We start from the raw sequence: 15502 nt of genomic DNA on the forward strand, positions 1-15502 counted from the left end.
GACACGGAGAGAACCTGCAGACTCCGCACAGACAGTGACCCAAGTGGGAATTGAACCTGGGACCCTGCCGCTGTGAAGCAACAGTGTTAACCACTGTGCTACCGTGCTGCCCCACGAGGGTGGCTTCCAGTTGGAGTCTTTCAGGAATTCAAGCTTTTGTTTCAATACACCTTCCTTCTAGGCTGGAGATGGGTTTCTCTGACAAGGCGTCTCTGTAGATTCAAGATCATTTCACATATATCATAAAGATGGTTCAGGCTTTAGAACACTAAAGCAGAGAGAGGTTCTCCTCCTTTCAAGGTCTGATCACTTCTGCCCAGTTTCATAGATAGAATTTTACAGTGCAGACGGAGGCCACTCGGCCCATCGAGTCAGCACCGGCTCCTGGAAAGAGCACCCTACCCAAGATCAACACCTCCACCCTATCCCATAACCCAGTAACCCCACCCAACAATAAGGGCAATTTTGGCCACTAAGGGCAATTTATCATGGCCAATCCACCTAACCTGTACATCTTTGGACTGTGGGAGGAAACCGGAGCACCCGGAGGAAACCCACGCACACACGGGGAGAACGTGCAGACTCCGCACAGACAGTGACCCAAGCCAGAATCGAACCTGGGACCCTGGAGCTGTGAAGCAATTGTGCAATCCACAATGCTACCGTGCTGCCCAGTTCTCTCAGAAGTATCAGCAGGAACCAATCGCTGACTGTTGTCAACCAAAGCACTGTCCACCATCTGCAAGGCACAAGTCAGGAATGTGATGGAAAAGTCTCTGCTTGCCTGGATGAGTGCAGCTCCAACAACACGCAAGAAGCGCAACACCGTCCAGACAAAGCAGCCCACTTGACTGGCACCCCAACGACCATTAACATTCACTCCCTCCGGCAATGGAGCACAGTGGTCGGAGTGTATACCACCTACAAGATGCATTGCAGCAACTCGAGGCACCTTTAAACCTCTACCATTTAGAAGGAGAAGAGCAGCAGACACTTGGAAACGCCACCATCTGCAAGTTCCCCAGAAAGTAACTCCCCATCCTGACTTTGAATGATGTTGCCATTTCTTTGCTGTTCCTGGGTTAAAATCATGGAACTTGCGAACAGCACAGTGGTGTACTTGCACCATATGAATTGCAGTGGCTCACCACTATCTTCTCGAGGGCAATTAGGGATGGGCAGTAAATTCTGACCCAGCCAGCGATCCCCACATCGCATGAAGAAAATCAGACTGAGCATGGAATTTAAACAGTTGTCCAGTTTCAGCTCATTTATTGAAATTGTCGGTGAAAGTTTGTTCGGAGTTATCTTTCGCTTTGCCATATCTTTAGCAAATACTCTCTTGCAATTTGCAAGATGAATGGAATTTTGCCTTGTCCAGACTTTGTGACGATATTAATGATCCTCATAGGGAGAAGAGTACAAACTGAGAAGTACAGAAATGGAAACTGGCTGTTCATTATTTTTGTTAACAGTTACCTTATTGTTCAGCAATCTGAATTGTATTGATTTTGTTTCTAGGTTATTATTGGAGCTTCTGGAGTTGCTGTTTGAAAAATTCTACGCTGTAGCTGCCGCCCATAAAATTGTTCTCGGCTATCTTCACGAAATGGTTGTATCGCCTTCTGGTTTAAATATGAACGAGATCAAACTGTACGACATGGCAGAAGTGTGGGCTCGGATCCAGAGTGTGCTTCAGGTAAATCAAAAGCCATTGTACTTCTCCTAATTAGGTTGCAGCATCTCAGGAGAATGATGGGTTACTTTGTTCAGTCTGCTGTCATTCCAATGTTGCTTTGTGCTTTCGTTTGCTGGTCTTTTCCAGTTCCTGTTGGAAAGGGAGAGCATGTTGAATTCATGGTAAGTTTGAAGTATATTTTGGAAACTTGCGCTGTAAATTGTCAGGAGCAAATACAAAATCCATGTCAAACGTTTTATTCCTCCTTATCTGTTATTTTTTGGAATCACTACCTTCTCTCCACCCCCTCCCCACCGCATCTCATCTACATTTCTAAACCTATTAAGAGTAATGAAGCAGATTTGTGTAACATTACATTTTCAATACGAGCTTATATTTGGTGATTTATTGGAAGGTGCTTTTATGTCCGAGTTCTTCTATAACTTTGGGGTAAATATTTTGATCCTTTTATGATTGCCCTTTTTGTGCTATACATGGTCAGTATTTCTACTGATGTATATTGGACGATATGTTTGTAGATTAATTAATGGACTGCACTTAATAGCTATAGAAAGGGAAGGCGCTGGTATAGAATCATAAAAGTTTACAGCATGGAAACAGGCCCTTCGGCCCAACCAGTCCATGCCGCCCAGTTTTTACCATTAAGCTAGTCCCAGTTGCCTGCACTTGGCCCATAACCCTCTCTACCCATCTTACCCATGTAACTATCTAAATGCTTTTTAAAAGACACAATTGTACCCGCCTCTACTACTACCTCTGGCAGCACATTCCAGACACTCACTACACTCTGGTATTGTCCACTGGACTAGTAATCTAGAGATCCTGGGAACTCTGGTTCGAATCCCACCGTGGCAGAAGGTCAAATTTGAATTCGAGAAAACAAAATTGGGATGACAACTCCAATGATGACCGCGATGCTGTTGTCAATTGTTGTAATGTTGATTAGAGAAGAAAATCTGTTGTCCTTGCCTGACCTGGCCTACATCTTGACTCTTAACTGTAAGTGCCCACATCCGATGAAAGAATGAAGAAAAAGATACATGTATCAAACCATTTGCCACATGTTGCACTGCAGGAGAGGATGGAGACTGAGAAACGTGCTGTGAAAGGAAGTTTTCATACTTTGGGACATGGTGTTTTAATTTTCTTTAGCACCTCCCTACTCAATCACGACAGGCAATTCCGTACCTAAATACGCTGTACAACTTGACATTGTGCAGACCCATGGGTTCAAATACTTGCAAGTTATTTTAATGTCAATATTTAACCATCTGCTTGAAAAACTACAGCTCTCTTCAATATGTTTGTAACTTATAAATGCGGCAACATTCACTGGCACAACTTAATGCATTAAATAGCAGGGAAACCTGAACTCGTTCACGTGTAATGAAAATGCTGCCTCAGAAGTTCCGTTTCCTGTCTCAAAGGTACGTTTGTGTTGTGTGTCTGTGACTCTTCTTTTGGTGTTTCTCATCAATTTGAAAAAATAAATCGTTTGGCTGAAATCAGACAAACTCGCAGGTTTCTGAGTGACCTAGATTTCAAGGATAAGCTATAAACTGAAACAGTGCTTTTGATGCATTGAATAATTGGTCGGTGGAATGGCTTATTGATTCAGATGCACCCTGGAGGCCTTTCCTTCCACTGTTAGCATCTCAACTGATAACACTGGACCAGTCAAATCCCAGAGTGGAGCGTGGCTTGATAGATCCTAAAATAAAAGCAAAATACCAAAGATGCTGGAAATCTGAAATAAAAACAGAAAATACTGGAAAGACTCATCAGTCTGGCAGCACCTATGGAGAGAGAAACAGAGTTAATATTTCAAACCCATATGACTTCAGAGCTCTGAAGAAGAATCAAACAGACTTGAAACGTTAATGTTGATAGGTCTGATCTTTGTTTAGAAATCATGGGGGAAAGTTCCTTAAATTCACAGTTTACTGATGAGCTTTTAACATAAATAATAAAACTATTATTAAACAAGGAAAAGAAGAAAAATATTACATCAGACGAAAAGCTTGGAAAGATGCAACAAAATGATTCAAATTCGCACCATTCCCTTTTTTCCAGCAAATACCCTTACAGACGGCAGACCCTTGCAGATAAATTACCACTATCTTAACACCAAATGTTTTTATTCTGTCGGATTTCTGATCATTCATTGGATGCTTTTTCCCGGAAATGGTGCATCTCCTGAGACCCACAAAATTGCACATTAAGCTCCAGCAGAGGGCAGTAGAGTGGAGCTACTGATTGGCAGTTGCGGGGAAAATTTGCATCAGTGCATTGCGGTCACTGTATCCAGAACGTGTACCTGAGCAAGCCACCCTTTGTGTTCAAGTGAAGGCAAGCATCCAGCATTTTCATTTCATTTCAGAGGGCAGCAGAGCGAAGCTGCTGATTGGCTGTGGCGGGGAAAATTTGCATCAGTGCATTGCGGTCACTGTATGTAGAAGATGGTTTGTGGAGGAGCTGTTGTCAAGTGACAGTTCAACCCCAAACACTTCTTCAGTGTTTCCCTCCCCACCACCTCCTCTAACCAAAAAAAAAAAGACAATCACTGTAAGGATCCCAGCCGAGTAAAGATCAAGAGGGAGACTCAAGGGTAGGTAGAAGTAGAAAGAAGTTGAACCGTGATGTCGCAGCCTGCAGGTAAGTGATTGGCTGGTGACTGGTAAGTAGTTTTTCTTTTCCCTTGCTGCGAAAGGGAGTAAATTTTTAAAAAACGTACTGTTGGGAGTTTCCAGCTGAATTTGGTCGGAGTGAGGACAGAGTGACTGCTGGATAAGTAGTAAAGATTTAAATTGTTTGCGTGGGCCCATAACAACTGATGGCTGTTCTCGTGCGAAGGGACAGTGGTTGCTGGTTAAATGTTTTATTTTTACCTATATTTAAGTTGGGCGGTTCCTAAGTTTCTAGACACTACACTTGGAGTGTCCCCCACCCTTCCACCTCCCCTAACCTAAGGGTTAGAGTGAATATCAGGTAAGCTCTTTCTTTCTTTTTCTTGTTTTATTTAGAGGCGATGGCAGGGAAGGCAGTGCAATGTTCCTCCTCCAGAATCTTTGAGGTGAGGGACGTCGTCAGTGTCCCTGCTGATTTCACCTGTTGGAAGTGTACCTATCTCCAGCTCCTCCGAAACCGTGTCAGGGAGCTGGAGCTGGATGAACTTCGGATCATTTGGGAGGCAGAGGTGATCATAGATAGTAGCTTCAGGGATGTAGTTACTCCGAAGAATCAAGATAGATGGGTGACGGTGAGAAGGGCTGGGAGGAAGCAGTTAGTGCAGGGATCCTCTGTGGCCGTTCCCCTCAGTAACCAGTATACCGCTTTGGATACTGTTGAGGGGGAAGACCTACCAGGGGTAAGCCATGGTGAACAGATCTCCAGCACTGAGTCCGTCCCTGTGGCTCAGAAGGGAAGGAGGAAAAGCAGGAGAGCAATAGTTATTGGGGACACGATAGTTAGAGGGACAGATAGACGGTTCTGTGGCAACGAAAGAGACTCACGGATGGTATGTTGCCTCACGAGTGCCAGGGTCCGTGACATCTCGCACCGTGTTTTCAGAATCTTTAAGGGGGAGGGGGAACAGTCACAAGTCGTGGTACACATTGGTACCAACGACATAGGTAAGAGAAGGGACGGGGATTTAAAACAGGAATTTAGGGAGCTAGGGTGGAAGCTGAGAGCCAGGACAAACCATGTTGTCATCTCTGGTTTGTTGCCGGTGCCACGTGCTAGCGAGGTGAGGAACAGGGAGAGAGTGCAGATAAACACGTGGCTGCAGGGATGGTGCAGGAGGGAGGGTTTCAGTTACGTGGATAATTGGAGCACATTCTGGGGAAGGTGGGACCTGTACAGACAGGACGGTATGCACCTCAACCAGAGGGGCACCAATATCCTCGGAGGGAAATTTCCTACGGCTCTTGGGGGGGGGGGGGGCGTTTAAACTAATTTGTCAGGGGGATGGGAAAACGAGCTGTAGTCCAGAAGCCAGTGTTGCGAGTAGTGAGGTACTGAGGAGAGTATCAAGGTCGCAGGAGTGTACCGGCAGACAGAAAGGTGGGTTGAAGTGTGTCTACATCAATGCAAGGAGCATCCGGAATAAAGTAGGTGAACTTGGAGCGTGGATTGGTACTTGGGACTACGATGTTGTGGCCGTAACAGACATGGTTAGAACAGGGACAGGAATGGTGGTTGTAAGTTCCGGGGTATAGATGTTTCCGTAAGAGTACGGAAAGTGGTAAAAGAGGTGGAGGAGTAGCATTGTTAATCAAGGATAGTTTAACAGCTGCAGAAAGGCAGTTCGAAGGGGATCTGCCTACTGAGGTAAGATGGGCCTAAGTTAGAAATAGGAAAGGAGCGGCCACGTTAGGAGTTTTCTATAGGCCCGCAAATAGTAATAGAGATGTGGAGGAAGAAATTGCAAAACAGATTACGGATAGGTGTGGAGGTCTCGGGTAGTTGTCATGGGTGACTTTAATTTTCCAAATAGTGATTGGAACCTCCATAGGTCACAGCTCGGATGGGGCAGTTTTTGTACAGTGTGCAGGAGGGTTTCCTGACACGACATGTGGATAGGCCGACAAGAGGGGGGGGACACATTGGATTTGGTACTGGGTAATGAATCGGGCCAAGTGTTAGATTTGTTTGTGGGAGAGCACTTTGGAGATAGTGACCACAATTCAGTGTCTTTCACTATTGCAATGGAGAGGGATAGGGCCATACGGCAGGGCAAGGTTTATAATTGGGGGGGGGGGGTAATTATGATGCGATTAGGCAAGAATTAGGGAGCATAAGATGGGAACAGAATCTGTCAAGGAAAGGCACAAATGAAACGTGGAGCTTGTTCAAAGAACAAATACTGCGTGTCCTTGAGAAGTATGTCCCTGTCAGGCAGGGAGGAAATGGCCGTGTGAGGGAACCATGGTTCACAAAAGATCATTTCATAGAATTTACAGTGCAGAAGGAGGCCATTCGGCCCATCGAGTCTGCACCGGCTCTTGGAAAGAGCACCCTACCCAAGGTCAACACCGCCACACTATCCCCATGATCCAGTAACCCCACCCAACACTAAGGGCAATTTTGGACACTAAGAGCAATTTATCATGGCCAATCCACCTAACCTGCACATCTTTGGACTGTGGGAGGAAACCGGAGCACCCGGAGGAAACCCACGCACACACGGGGAGGATGTGCAGACTCCGCACAGACAGTGACCCAAGCTGGAATCGAACCTGGGACCCTGGAGCTGTGAAGCAATTGTGCTATCCACAAGGCTACCGTGCTGCCCCACAAATTTGTTTCCAAGAGCCGGTGCAGACTCGATGGGCCGAATGGCCTCCTTCTGCACTGTAAATTCTATGAAGTGCAAGGTGATTCATTTTGGTAGAAAAAACTTGAATGCAGATTACAGGGTCAACGGCAGGGTTCTGAGGAATGAGGAGGAACAGAGAGATCTTGGGGTTCATGTCCACAGATCTGTGAAGGTTGCCACTCAAGTGGATAGAGCCGTGAAGAAGGCCTCTAGTGTGTTAGCGTTTCTTAATAGGGGGCTTGAGTTTAAGAGCTGCGGGGTTATGCTGCAACTGTACATGACCCTGGTGCAACCACATTTGGAGTATTGTGTGCAGTTCTGGTCACACCACTGTAGGAATGATGTGGAAGCATTGGAAAGGGTGCAAAGGAGATTTACCTGGATGCTGCCTGGTTTGCAGGATAGGTCCTGTGAGGAAAGGTTGAGGGAGCCAGGGCTTTTCTCTTTGGAGCAGAGGAGGATGAGAGGCGACTTAGCAGAGGTTTATAAGATGATGAGGGGGATAGATAGAGTGGACGTTCAGAGGCTATTTCCTCGGGTGGATGTAGCTGTTACAAGGGGGCATAACTATAAGGTTCAGGGTGGGAGATATAGGAGGGATGTCCGAGGTAGGTTCTTTATTCAGAGAGTGGTTAGGGTGTGGAATGGACTGCCTGCTGTGATAGCGGAGTCGGACACTTTACGAACTTTCAAGCGGTTATTGGATAGGCACATGGAACACACCAGAATGACAGGAAGTGGGATAGCTTGATCTTGTTTTCGGACAATGCTCGGCACAACATCGAGGGCCGAAGGGCCTGTTCTGTGCTGTACTGTTCTGTGTTCTATGTTCTATAAACTCACTATTACTTCAGCTGCAGAGCAAACACATGAGTTCTCTAAACTCCGTCCTCAGCAGCCTTGCAGTACCTCTTACCACAGAGCTTCAAACTTGTGTCTTCGCTCTCTGACATACACATTCTGGGCGGCACAGTAGCAAAGTGGTGAGCATTGTTGCTTCACAGCCCCAGGGTCCCAGGTTCGATTCCTGGCTTGGGTCACTGTCTGTGCGGAGTCTGCATCTTCTCCCCGTAATGCGTGGGTTTCCATCGGGTGCTCCGGTTTCCTCCCACAGTCCAAAGATGTGCAGGTTAGGTGGATTGGCCATGCTAAATTGCTCTTAATGTCCAAAAAGGTTAGGTGGGGTTACTGGGTTATGGAATAGGGTGGACGTGTGGGCTTAAGTGGGGTGCCCTTTCCAAGGGCTGGTGCAGACTTGATGGGCCAAATGGCCTCCTTCTGCACTGCAAATTCTATGATACTGAACTTTTCTGTCTTTGTGCCACTGGATCCCTGTCAGTGGGCAATAGCACAGTTTTTTTTCGACTTTCTTGTTTTCCCCAAATCACTAAACTACTAACCCCTTTGTAGCCCATCTCTTCACTTCAAGGATTGTAAAATCTTCAAAAAATGCACATATATACAGCTAAATCCAGAAAACTTGACCTTTTTGCTGGAACGATCTCCAGAGTTCTTGACACCAAGCTCACAATAAAACTAAATGAAACTGAAACCATGTTCCACGTTTCTGAACATATAAATATAAATTAAACTTGTACATTGTTTTTAACACTGCCCAGTACAATGAATAGTTTCAAAAGGCAAAGCTTAATTTTCTATGCCTGAGTGCAATCTGGGTTGTTGCATGCCCTCACTGAGTCATCAGTAGGTACACTGGGAACATCATGGGAACTCCTCCAATGACTGACTGACTATGTCTCGGGCTACAAGTTGCAAATCAAATTATTGAGAAGTAAAATTCATTGTACACAGGAACAGTGAGAGCAGCTTTGATTAGTTTGTACAGCCTCATGGAGTTCTCTCTCGCTCTCACACTCGGTCTCTCTCTCAGAACCAGAACATTGCAGAAATTTTGCCTCTCTTTCGCTCACTCTCACTTCCTCTCACTCTAGGGCTCTTGCTTTCTCTTTGCTCCCCCTCCCTACCCACTTGTCCTCACTCAGATCATAAAAATTGGTTGGGATTCATGGCAGGCTTGAAAATCAGGGAACGGAGCTTGGTGTTACCTTGTGAATGCAAGCAAGCCTGCGTCTCAGTGGCACAGTGGTTAGCACTGCTGCATCACAGCACATAGGACCCAGGTTCAATTCTGACCTTGGGTGACCATGTGGATTTTGCACATGGGTTTCCTTCAGGTGCTTTGGCTTCCTCCCACAGTTCAAAGATGTGCAGGTTAGGTGGATTAGCAATGCTAAATTGTCCCTTAGTATCCATTGATTAGGTAGGGATAGGGTGGGAAAGGGTGTACTTTCAGAGGAACGTTGCAGACTTGATGGACCATATGGCCTCCTTCTGCACAGCAGGGATTCTATAATTATCTATGCTAAGCCTTTAGTAATTTTCCACATTACTTTACCAGCGAATATTCCTGATGAAATTCTTGTTAAAGAATGATACATCGAGTGCTTCCTTTGCTTTTATCTGTGCAGCAGTACACGGATGCAACAGTTTTCCCAATATAGACTGTTAAATATATTTATTTGCTGTTTGACTTCAGGTGGTGAAAACAGAAGATCAATAATGTGTTTTGATGCAATTAAACAAAAATCAAGGTTAAAATCTCTGTGCAGCATTCAATTTAAAATGGTTGCAATAGTAACAGAGCTACATCATATATTGCTAAAATTGTGGTGAGCGGTGAGATTTCGGATGAACACAGACCAGTTGGTAAAAGCAGTGAATGTTAAGTATTGCATTTTAGTTGAAAATGAATGAGATTATAAACTCAAAGTTGCTGAAAGGTGCGGAGAAAGAGACTTCAGTTTAGATATGCAACTCATTGAGAGTGCAGGTTGTTGAAAACTCACCACGATTTTTAGAAGTCCCCCTAGACCAAAAAGGGCCGACATTTTAAATGGTGAACAGGGATTCTCACTCCCTGACTCCGCTGCAGGCTTCGGTGGGTGCTATTCAGGTCAAACTATGTTTTCACGTTATCCCCTGGTATAATCCATACCTTCACCGAAGATTTCATCTACTTACCACTTAGTAGCATCAATCCTGGGTCCCGCATTGCTAAGTTAATAAAGTAGTCTTTGGAATAACCACTATTTCAGGTTAAATTAAGTTATTTTATTATATTTTTTCTTTTAAAAGCTGCAATCACTTTCTTTACAGAAAGGTAAAAAGAACTTGCTTCTGGATCCCCCTGGTTGGTTGACAATCCGTCTTCTTTTTAAAATCTGGTCTTCTTTAGATGTATTCACTGTTCTGCTCGGTTGCTATGCTCTATCTTTCCCATGTACCGAGCTGTGAGAGCTGGCTGTCTCTGAGCTGACTCTGCCTCCTCTTTAAACTCTCGTCTTCCGGTTGTGGCTATGCCTAGGTAGGTCGCACGTTCGGCAGCTCCTGCCGGGAATGGACTTTTGGGCTCTTCAGAGGGGCCCCAACAGCAATTGTTCGATGGCTCCCAGTGTGGGAAGGTGACAGCAAGGTTCCCCGACATTATATGGATTGGACCAGGAGTGGAGCGGTTAAAAAAGTGATCCTGGTGCAGCGGAAAGTGCGAGGGAGGAAAAGCAAGATGGCGGCAGGTGGAGACCAAGCAGCGTGGGTGCAGTGGTCGCAGGAGCAGCAGGAATTCCTTAAACGCTGCTTTGCGGAGCTGAAGACAGAAATGCTGGCGCCAGTGAAGGCGGCAATTGAGAAGCTTGTGGAGACCCAGAAGGCCCAAGGGACGGCGATCCGGGAGGTGCGGCAAAAAGCCTCGGAGAACGAGGACGAGATTTTGGGCCTGGCGGTGAAGGTGGAGGCGCACGAGGCGCTGCACAGGAGGTGGGCGGAAAGATTTGAGGACCTGGAGAATAGGTCGAGGAGGAAGAATCTTCGGATTCTGGGTCTCCCTGAAGGAGTGGAGGGGCCCGATGCCTGGGCATATATGAGCACGATGCTCAATTCGCTGATGGGCGCGGGAGGCCCCTGAAGCTGGATGGGGCTCATAGGGTCCTAGCAAGGAGACCCAAGGCCAACGAGCCGCCAAGGGCTGTCGTGGTGAGGTTCCACCGCTTTATGGACAGAGAGTGTGTCCTGAGATGGGCCAAAAAAGAACAGAGCAGCAGGTGGGAGAACACGGAGATCCATATTTCCCAATACTGGAGTGAGGAGGTGGCTAAGAAGAGAGCTGGTTTTAACCGGGCTAAGGCGATTCTCAATCGGAAGGGGGTGAAGTTCGGGATGCTGCAGCCAGCGTGACTGTGGGTCACGTTCCAAAATTGGCACCACTATTTTGAAACGCCTGATGAGGCATGGAACTTTATCCAGGCCAAGAAGTTGGACTCAAACTGAGGGTTTGCTGTGGGGGCATGTTTACTGTGTTTACTGTGTTTGGGGAATGTTCTTTTTGTTTGAGTGCTGGGTGGGGCTGGGTGAATGGATTTGATGTGGGGATTGTGGGAGAGTGTGGGCATCGGTGACGAGGGGGGGTGGAGGCCCGGGGATGGGGTAAGGCCGCAAAAAGGAGCTGCGCCAGAGGAGGCGGGGCCGGCTCAGACGGAAAGCGCGGGCTTTTTCGTGCGCTGGGGAAGGATGGGGGCAGGGCTGGGGGGGTGGGGGGGGGGAAGGACAGTGCTGGAGAGGAGCGCACACTGACTGCCAAGGGATGGGGGGATTCTCACACTGGGGGGTCGATGGAATGGCGGGAGAGACCGGGGTCAGCAGGAGTCAGCTGACTTACGGGAGTGTCATTGGGGTAGCAAAATGGCTAGATGAGGATCTAGCGGGGGGGAGGGGGGGAACTGGGTTGCTGCTGTAATGGTCAAAGTGGAGCTGGAAGTAGGAGAGGTGGTCGGGGCGAGGGTCCGCCGCCTGGGGACTGGAGGGTGCGAGAGGCGCGGGCACGTGGCTGGCCTAGAAAAGGAGATGGCTAGTTGGCGGGGGGGGGGGGGGGGGGGGGGGGCGCGAGTAGCCCCCTGATCCGGCTGATAAATTGGAATGTGAGGGGCCTGAACGGGCCAGTCAAGAGGGCCCCGGTGTTCGCGCACTTAAAGGGACTGAAGGCAGACGTGGTTATGCTCCAGGAGACACATTTGAAGGTGGCAGATCAGATTAGGCTGAGAAAGGGATTGGTAGGGCAGGTCTTTCATTCAGGGCTGGATGCGAAGAACAGAGGGTTTGCAATACTGGTGGGAAGCGGGTGTCGTTCGAGGCAATGAACATTGTAGCGGATAATGGAGGTCGATATGTGATGGTGAGTGGTAGGTTGCAGGGGGTGCAGGTGGTACTGGTGAACGTATATGCCCCGAATTGGGATGATGCTGGATTTATGAAACGCATGTTGGGTCGGATTCCAGATCTGGAGGTAGGAAGCTTGATAATGGTTCTAGGTCCAGGACGGGTAAGAGGCTGGCTGCGGCCAAGGTGCTCAGGGGGTTTATGGACCAGATGGGGGGAGTGGATCCATGGAGGTTTGCCAGGCCACAGGCCAGGGAATTTTCCTTCTTTTCCCACGTCCATAGAGCCTACTCCCGGATAGATTTTTTTCATTTTGAGTAGGGCGCTAATCCCGCAAGTGGAGGGAACGGAATACTCGGCTGGAGTTGGGGGAGGAGAGGGACCAGCGCCCGCTGTGGCGCCTTGATGTGGGACTGTTGGTGGATGAGGGGGTGTACGGGTGGGTGCGGGGGTGTATTGAAAGATACTTGGAGGCCAATGACGACGGGGAGGTGCAGGTGGGGGTAGTCTGGGAGGCGTTGAAGGCGGTGGTCAGGGGAGAGCTAATCTCCATTAGGGCCCACAGGGAGAAGAGAGTGGGGAGGGAGAGGTTGGTGGGGGAGATTTTAAGGGTGGACAGGAGTTATGTAGAGGCCCCCCGAGGAGGGGCTACTTAGGGAGCGACGGAACCTCCAGACGGAATTCGACCTGATGACCACGGGGAAAGCAGAGGCACAGTAGAGGAAAGCGCAAGGAGCGGTTTATGAGTATGGGGAGAAGGCGAATCGGATGCTGGCACATCAGCTTCGTAAGAGGGAGGCAGCGAGGGAGATTGGTGGAGTTAGGGATAGAGGGGGGAATACGGTGCGGAGTGCGGTGAGAATAATCAAGGTATTTAGGGACTTCTAGGGGGATCTGTACAGGTCTGAGCCCCCAGCGGGGGAGGAGGGGATGCGATGATTCCTAGATATATTGAAGTTCCTGAGGGTGGAGGAGGAGCAGGTGGCTGGTTTGGGGGCGCCGATTGGGCTGGAGGAGCTGGCTAAAGGATTGGGGAACATGCAGGCGGGGTAGGCCCCAGGGCCGGATGGGTTCCCGGTTGAATTTTATAGGAAATACGTGGACCTGCTGGGCCAGTTGCTAGTGAGGACTTTTAATAAGGCGAGGGAGATGGGGACCTTGCCCCCGACAATGTCCAGGGCGCTGATTTCTTTGATCTTGAAGCGGGACAAGGATCCATTGCACTGTGGGTCGTATAGACCGATTTCACTTCTCAATGTTGACGCTAAGTTGCTGGTGAAGGTGCTGGCTACGAGAATTGAGGACTGTGTCCCGGGGGTGATTCATGAGGACCAGACGGGATTCGTGAAGGGTAGGCAGCTAAATGCAAATGTGCGGAGGCTCCTCAATGATTATGATGCTCTCGGTGGAGGGGGAAGCGGAGGTAGTGGCAGCTATGGACGCGGAGAAGGCCTTTGATCGGGTGGAGTGGGAATATCTTTGGGAAGTGTTGCGGAGGTTTGGGTTCGGGAAGGGGTTCATCAGTTGGGTCAGACTGCTATATAGAGCCCCGGTGGCGAGTGTGGCTACGAACCGGCGGAGGTCGGAGTACTTTCGGCTGTACCGGGGGACGAGACAGGGGTGCCCCCTGTCCCCCTTGTTGTTTGCACTGGCAATTGAGCCGCTGGCCATGGCACTGAGGGAGTCCAGAAAATGGAGGGGACTGGTCCGGGGGGGAGGGAAACACCGGGTGTCGTTGTATGCCGATGACCTGTTGTTGTATGTTGCGGATCCAGTGGCGGGGATGACTGAGGTCATGCGGATCCTGAGGGAGTTTGGGAAATTTTCGGGGTATAAACTCAAGAGTGAGCTCTTTGTGGTGCACTCAGGGGACCAGGGAAGGGGGATAGACGAGTTACCGCTGAAGAGGACGGAAAGCAGCTTTCGGTACCTGGGGATCCAAGTAGCTAGGAGTTGGGGGGCCCTGCACAAGCTTAAATTTGCCGCGGTTGGTGGAGCAGATGGAGGAGGACTTTAAAAGATGGGATATGCTGCCTCTCTCACTGGCGGGTAGTGTGCAGTCGGTAAAAATGACGGGCCTTCCGAGGTTTCTCTTTGTGTTCCAGTGCCTTCCCATTCTGATCCCCAAGGCCTTTTTCAAACTGGTAAGCAGGAGCATCATGGGATTTGTGTGGGCGAATAAGATTCCGAGGGTGAAGAGGGTGTTTCTGGAGCGTAGCAGGGACGGGGGGGGCTGGCGCTGCAGAATCTGTGTGGCTATTATTGGGCAACCAATGTAGCGATGATCCGTAAGTGGGTAATGGAGGGAGAGGGGGCGGTGTGGAAGAGGTTAGAGATGACATCCTGTGTGGGCACGAGCCTGAGGGCGCTGGTGACGGCACCGCTGCCGCTCTCGCCGACAAGGTGCACCACGTGTTCGTTGGTGGCGGCGACATTGAAGATCTGGGGGCAGTGGAGGCGACACAGGGACGAGGTGGGGGCCTCGGTTTGGTCCCCGATTCGGGAGAACCATCGGTTCGTCCCGGGAAGGATGGATGGGGGGTTTCGGAGCTGGCATCGGGCAGGGATTAGAAGAATGGGGGACCTGTTCATCAATGGGATGTTTGCGAGTCTCGGGGCGTTGGAGGAGAAGTTTGGGCTACTCCCGGGAAATGCTTTCAGGTACATGCAAGTGAGGGCGTTTGTGAGGCGGCGGGTGAGGGTATTCCCGCTGCTTCTGGCAAGTGGGATTCAGGACAGGGTGATTTCGGGTGTATGGGTTGGAGAAGGCAAGGTTTCGGCGATTTATCAGGAGCTGCAGGAAGAGGAAGGGGCCTCGGTGGAGGAGTTAAAAGGCAAGTGGGAGGAGGAGCTTGGGGAGGAGATAGATGAGGGTCTTGTCGGCTGATGCCCTGAATAGGGCTAATTCTTCCTCCTCTTGCGCCAGGCTCAGTCTAATACAAGGTTACTCACAGAGCGCATATGTCGGGGGCGAGGTTGAGTAGGTTCTTTGGAGTGGAGGACAGATGTGGGAGGTGCTCGGGGAGCCCAGCAAATCACGTCCATATGTTCTGGTCGTGCCCGGCACTGGATGGGTTTTGGAGGGGCTTTGCGAGGACTATGTCCAAGGTGGTGAATGGCCGGGTCACGCCGAGCTGGGGATTAGCATTATTTGGGGTATCGGACGAGCCGGGAGTGCAGAAGGTGAAAGAGGCCGGTATTCTGGCCTTTGTGTCCCTGGTAGCCCGGCGGAGGATTTTGCTACTATGGAAGGA

At 49.2% G+C, this 15502-nt stretch overlaps 1 protein-coding gene across 1 annotated transcript in view; it reads left to right on the top strand.

The window, feature by feature from the left end:
- Positions 1-15502, top strand: part of exoc4 (exocyst complex component 4) — a 707051-nt gene that overhangs the window by 113466 nt on the left and 578083 nt on the right. The window contains exon 6 of the mRNA XM_072471115.1: positions 1522-1699. Within this exon, the coding sequence (XP_072327216.1) occupies positions 1522-1699 (178 nt within the window). The remainder of the gene's footprint in view (positions 1-1521; positions 1700-15502) is intronic.

The sequence above is a fragment of the Scyliorhinus torazame genome, chromosome 13, assembly GCF_047496885.1.
Source record: "Scyliorhinus torazame isolate Kashiwa2021f chromosome 13, sScyTor2.1, whole genome shotgun sequence".
Taxonomy (NCBI): domain Eukaryota; kingdom Metazoa; phylum Chordata; class Chondrichthyes; order Carcharhiniformes; family Scyliorhinidae; genus Scyliorhinus; species Scyliorhinus torazame.